The 6,657-nt window shown below is 37.9% G+C and overlaps 1 protein-coding gene across 2 annotated transcripts in view; it reads right to left on the bottom strand.

Annotated features, from left to right (window-relative positions):
- Positions 1-906: 906 nt before the first annotated feature.
- PHKA1 (phosphorylase kinase regulatory subunit alpha 1) overlaps positions 907-6,657 on the bottom strand; it is a 173,072-nt gene continuing 167,321 nt past the window's right edge. For both annotated transcript variants that reach the window (XM_052663860.1, XM_052663862.1), the window contains exons 30-32: positions 4,675-4,728; positions 2,813-3,013; positions 907-1,502 (exon numbers count right to left, since the gene is read on the bottom strand). In XM_052663860.1, the coding sequence (XP_052519820.1) occupies positions 1,329-1,502; positions 2,813-3,013; positions 4,675-4,728 (429 nt within the window). In that variant the 3' untranslated portion in view covers positions 907-1,328. The remainder of the gene's footprint in view (positions 1,503-2,812; positions 3,014-4,674; positions 4,729-6,657) is intronic.

The following is a 6,657-nucleotide window of genomic DNA, read 5'->3' as shown; positions in this document are numbered from 1 at the left end:
CACAGTCACACACCTCTCCCACACACAGCACTCATATTTTCATACGTACACAGTTTGTCAAACATGGATAAAGATATTAACAGATATACAGACATATCAAAACTACTTACATTCAGAAAAAGTTCCCATGTATGCTTAGACATACATACAAATGTAGGTGTTTTCAAGAGACGGATATATGCCCACAGATATCAAGATGTACATAGATAGGAACAATAGAACCAGAAAGTAAAAATGCAAGTAAATGAGTTTAAAAGCATATAGGAGGTCAGGGAGTTGGAGGGGGTGGATGCTGTAGAAAGTGAGTATGTGAGTGAGACAAAGACCAGGTGAGCACAGAGAAAGAGTACTCAGTAAAGCAGCTATAGATTGGACTGCTGGATCCCTGTTCACCAAAGATAGAGGCTTCAATTATTCTCTGTGTTGTGTGCTGGCCCACTCTTCAAAGGCATGGATTAGTGTACAAGGCTTTCTTCAAGACACTAACCCATCTGATTCCTTCTCCATTCCCTACGTGTAAGACTCTACCCAGACATCTTCTCTTCTTCTACTCTCCTTTCTGAAATTGGGCCCCCAGCTCCATTTCTCTGGATTATTCTGCATTTTCTGCTACACATACATCTTTGAGTACCAGCAATCTTTGTTAAACGTGATTTCAAGTGTTAATACTGAAATTCTTAAATATATACACTAAACTTGCAGTTTCTCGATATTTCACCAAAAGGAGAATAAGAATTACGTATATAGATACAGAGAAGGCAAAAGCAGAGGCTAAGTCTGCATAGAAAGGAATTCATCATTCAACATGAGGCAGCATGTGAGTGAAGAAGAAAATTATGATCTGGTACTCTTTTCCCAAGAAAAGGCACTTAGAATAGATAATTTCCAACTTATAGGAGCATAAAATCCAACAATTGAGGATTTATTCACTTGAAATAATGTCCCAACGCACCCACCACTCATTTACACAATGAAACCACACATAAGAAAAATCAAACTTCAGGAATAAGTTATTATTAACATCTGCGCCCCAAACAGGAGTTAGAAAACTAAGTTTGTAACAGATCTAGAGAATAAAAACACACACTTTTATGAACCATGAAAGAATGAAGGCTCACAATGAAGAGCCTGGGTGAGCAGATGCCTCCAAGCAAGGGTTCACATCTTCTAAAGCAGCTATTTTATCAGAAAAGTTTGCTCTTCTTGGGAGAGATGGGTTGGCAAGGGACAGGGTAGGAGTGATCAGGTCATCATATTTCAGTTCCATGCATAATCAATGAGGCAGGAACCAGCTGTCAAAAGGCTCCCGGCAGCCAGGCCTAGAGGCCTCACTGCATGGCACAGATGCTGTGGGGCAGAAACTCCTGCACATAGGTGGCCGCTGCTTTGGAGAGGTAGGTCATGGTGCCAAACCTGCCACTGGGTGCACTGTCATACAGAAGAGTACAGATGCCAGACGCAGGATCCTTTGCCAACATGATATCATCTGCACCGAGGGTTTTCTGTTTGGTTTTTAAGGATGGGAAAACACAGGGGAAAGGAAAAATTACTAATCCTACTAATTAAAGCCCTGATTAGAATAACTCAGAGCCTCCCCATCACCAACTAGTTGGATCTTAGGCTGTTTAGACAGCAAGGGATCAGAGTTATACTCAAAATGGTGGCTATGAATTTCTATACATTCATTTTTCACTAGATCCCCAATGATATGAATTATTTTAAAAGTACTAATTGTTTAGGATTTTTGAAAGTTCAATATAATAGGTTAATTAGAGTTTTGTTCGTTAAAAGTCAAAAGTTAAAACTTACAAATCACCCTAGATGAACTTTGGTCTGCATCCTTCTAGTACTACTGATTCAGCATGTATTATTATTATTATTGTTTGGTCATGCTGTGTGGGGTCTTAGTTCCCTAAGCAGGGATTGAACAAGTGCTCCCTGCATTGGGAGCATGGAGTCTTAACCACTGGACCATCAGGGAAGCCACTCAGCATGTATTATTTTATCTTGTATTTGACCATTATTTCTTTTCTTTCTAAGTTGATTTAATTCAAATGGATCACAAGCTTTCCAAGCTAGAGTCAATACCTAAAAAGGATCACATTTTCTGATACAATAAAGAGCAGTCAGAGTATTTAAAATTAGGACTGTCTTGTGAAATCTTTGAAAAGTCCTAGAGAAGCTTTTAATTTCCTTTGCATCCCCATCCCCAGGGCCTAAAAGAATGAAACACTGATTGCATGTTTTGGAAACTTCTATTGACAAGAGCAGATGCCCTTCACTTTATGTGTGTTCCTACTTTTAATCTAGGAGACATCTGGAAAGCTCTTAGTAGTTTGCATTTTTAAAATGTGGTTAATTTTCTGAAGTAAGATTTAATAAGAAAAATAAGAAAATGTAGAATTAAACATGTTACTTTAATATTTTCTTATAGGTAAGAAAGAGCAAAAATGAAACAAACCTAAATCAAATCTTCTCTTTTCCTTAATAGTCCGGAAAGGATACACTACCCAATAGTTTCTTATTAAGTCCTTATCACTACAAAAAGTAGTGTGATAAAAGTAGTATGAAATATGACAAAAAGCATAAAAGCCTCCTGAGTTCCAGGCAACTTTACCATCTAACACAACCACAAAACATGGTAAAAGACAGAGGTCATCCCACAGCCTAGTTCTTGAACAGATGGGGTCAGAGCCACTACAAAGGAGGCCTAGAAAACAGCTGTGAGGCAGATGGCACAAGAAAGTGACCTTGGCTTCTTAAAGAGTTAATATCAGACATTTCCCTTTGAGAAAGTAACAGGTTTGCCTACCTGTTCTTGAAGAAACAAGTCATTGGCAATATGCACTATTTTCTCCACAGCAATGATGCTTCCAATACTATGAATTTCAATGTCTGCCATCATGGTGAGGACAAGGATGGCTTCAACCAGAAGCTGACGGTACTCTGGCTGAGGTACACGATTCAGGACAGACTCCACATGAACAGAGAATTTAATCTCGCCTGGAGTCATCTGTGATAGAAGGGGGAAAAAAATCAGTTCTTAAGAGCCCATTGTGCTGGGAGGCATCAATTACCTATTCTGAAATGCAGAAGAAATACTGTATCCAAGAGCACTGTTTCAGTCTCCTTTAACGTAATTGAGTGAGTAAATAGGTTCAATCTTTCTGGAAGGCAATCTGGCAAGTATAACAAGCATCATAAAAGTGTCAATGCCTTCTAACCCATAATTCTCCTTCTGGAAGTTCATCCTAAGGAAATAATTCAAGAGAGGATAAAAGCCCTATATGCAAGAGTGTTTTACAGCAGCCTTAGTCACAAGTATAAAACTAGAAGTAATCTAAACATGGGAATGGTTGTGTAAATAATGGCATATCATGGTATGCCATTATGAGTTTCTGTAGAATCATTAAAAGAATAAATAAGATGACTATGGATAAAGGAAAAATTTAAGTAGAATCTAAAACTGTATATACATGACAATTTGAGAATTAGGTAAAATATTTATATACTATTAGATTTTAAAAGGCATGAAGACATATAAAGTTATTCTAGGGTAAAATGGATTAACAAATAATTTTTGGTAAAACTGTATTAAGCATACACTTTAGGATGGCAATGTAGATTTGGAGTCTAAAGGACTCAAGCTCTGCCTTTGCCACCTGGGAAGCCCCAATTCTATGACCTTGGAGAATTTACTTTTCTAAATTTATATGCTTGTCTGTGAACTAGGAACTACAATCCCTTTCTTAGCTATCTCACATAGTTGTGCTGAAGATCAAATTAAAGATGATATAAAGGTGTTTTGAAGACTCATAAAAGGTACATTCAGGTATGTATTATTATTAATTTGTTAACATTTTAATCTGGCTTAAAGGCAGAGAGAAGATCAAGAAAGGACACAGTGTTCTTTACTAGAGAAAAAGCCTATAGGCAGGAGTGGAGCCCTGAAGCACAGCATTAGCTTTCTGTACCCAGCTCTCCAGTCATGATCTACAATTCCAGGGTGGGGATTGTAGCAGAAAAATCCCTGCTATCTGGTCTTACTAATTTGAGCTCCTTTGTTGATTTTATTTGCAAGCTATTTCTTCATAATTTTAGTCTGATTGGGCAAAAAGCAAAATATGAAAGCACCATCTAATCTATGTCTGTGGTTTATGGCAATGTTTTCCAACCAGGATTATATATCAGCATTATTCTAAGGATTTTTTAAAGTACAGGTGCTCATGTTCCATCCCTGGAGAGCTGGAGATAGTTTGGGTTACTGTGATATATAGTTAGAGCTAAGGACCACTGGTTTATGATCACTGGTTTATAGTTTACAAGCATCTTAGTAGAGAAAGGTAGGGATGAGCAGGATGGGGGCATGAGAAGTCATTCATTCATTCTTAGATTCATTCTCATCTGCCATTTCCAACTCTGGCAATATTCACATAAATCAGTCTAACTTAATCAACCATTAAAAGAAGCTGTCTTTATATAATTAATGTAATACATAATTATTCTCTAATATTCCCATTCTATTTTTTTAAAAAATATTCTCTCCTTTCTTCCAATGCATTTCATGTTAAGTTGATTTATGAAAGCACAGATTTGTTATTTTGAAAAGTGATCACTGAAATACTTTAGCCAGACAAGCTATCAATCACATAAATGTGAAAGACAGAATCTTACCTCTCTAGTGGTTGAAGAAGGAAGAACAAAACCTTCCACAGAAAGTCCGTGACACTGCAAAACAGCAAAAACCTGTCACCAAGGATATGCTGACAACTAGAAGACTGTAAGGAGACACTTAGATGCTGAGTAATCACAGGCCAGTGAAAGGCCCTGCAGCCCACGCGTCTTTGCCAAGGAGTTGCGATTGAATGTGTGGCAAGAAGCAGGGTTGGACTTAGGGTACTCAAGGTTCATCCTCCACTTAGGGGAGTAAAAGGCTCAGGAGGATCTACCTATTGGAGAGCCTAGTCCTAAAGATTCAGAGACTATCTAGGAGGATACCATGGTAGGTTCCAGAGCCATCACAACTAGACTTCAGAAAGATTTTTTAGGCTAAAGAGAAAAACTAAATATATGCATGTACTTGGTGTGCATAATTACTACATTTTCTAGTTAAGCATCCCCCATCAGCACTCCTGATCCCCTCACCCTGCTCTACTTTCTCTACAGTACCTGTCATCATTCAACATTCTGTATAATTTATGTGTTTTATTTATTGTTTATCTCTCTCTAGTAGAATATAAGTTCTACACAGGACAGAGATTGTTGTCTGTTTTGTTTTCTGTTGTATACCTGTGAGCACCTAGGACATTGCTTAGTGCACGGTAGATGCTCAAGAAATACTATATGAATGAATGATGGTCTATATCCCTCTTACCATCAAGTCAGTTATTAAAAAGCAATGGGAATTAATACCTTGCCATTTTATATTTTAAAGAAATCTAAAACATCATATTTTAAATCACAGATAAATATTCCAATTCAACAGGTTTATCAACTCTACCAGACACTCCCATCCCATGTCTCATATGCCAAATAACAATCCTTATACAGACAATTACCAGCCTAGAAACATATGTACAGAGTGATTATGTTACATTCATACTCTGAAAGGAATGGAATGAAAAATACAGAGGGCATTTGTTTTTCCTCTTTATATTAGGAGTTTAAGTTTGTGTTTTGATTCTGCCACAAAATACCCAATTTTCCCAGTTAGATTTGAATGTTCCTTCCCTTGTGTTCTCATAGCCTTCTGCATTTGTACTTCTATCATAACACTTTTGGACTTTCATTATAGCTGCTATGCAAAAAGATGGTATCTGGGTAGAAGAGCACCTAGTACCTGTAGTCTGTGAAACTGAATTGCCACAAGCCAGTTATAAATGGAAAGATAAAGCACATATCTGTTAACACTGTGCTGTAGTTGTTTTAGGGCTTCCCTGGTAGCTCAGATGGTAAAGCGTCTGCCTACAATGTGGGGAGACCCAGGTTCAATCCCTGGGTCGGGAAGATTCCCTGGAGAAGGAAATGGCACCCCACTCCTCTTGCCTGGAAAATCCCATGGACTGAGGAGCCTGGTAGGCTACAGTCCATGGGGTCGCAAAGAGTCGGGCACGACTGAGTGAAAAAAAAAAGAAAAAGAAAAATAGTTGTTTTATGGAAGGAAAACAGCTGATAGGTACTTTTTGAAAGAAAGATTACCAGAGCTGATAGCTTAAGGAATCCATTTTCACTTTTCCAAAGGATCACCTGATTCTGTCCCTGGAAGCACATCAGTGTGCAAAAGGGAGAAACATAACTAAAGATTTTGAAGTCCTGGTTGAAGTGTTCTTCAGGTCATTATCAAGGGCAATGAAGCAAAAAACAGCACCTATGAGACTATGAATGAGACCCATGAATGAGAACTACAGTATTCTTGGTCTTACAAATCTGTCACAATCATAATGGTGTGATGTCTCCTGGAATGTCTTTGGCAAACTAGGCCTTTGACAGAAAAACAAAAATTGGTCACACCGGTAGAGTCTTTGGACTATTGGCATCACTATGACTGTGTTTATTTAGTAGTTTTCATCCAAGAAAGAATATAGATAAGAGTTTCTCATAAAACTTCCCATATGCCACAGTTGTTTTACTACAGTAACATTTGGTTATTAACAGCAC

This window comes from Budorcas taxicolor, chromosome X, assembly GCF_023091745.1.
Source record: "Budorcas taxicolor isolate Tak-1 chromosome X, Takin1.1, whole genome shotgun sequence".
Classification (NCBI taxonomy): Eukaryota; Metazoa; Chordata; class Mammalia; order Artiodactyla; family Bovidae; genus Budorcas; species Budorcas taxicolor.
Note: the sequence above shows the minus strand (reverse complement) of the source record. Positions and strands in the feature narration are given on the sequence as shown.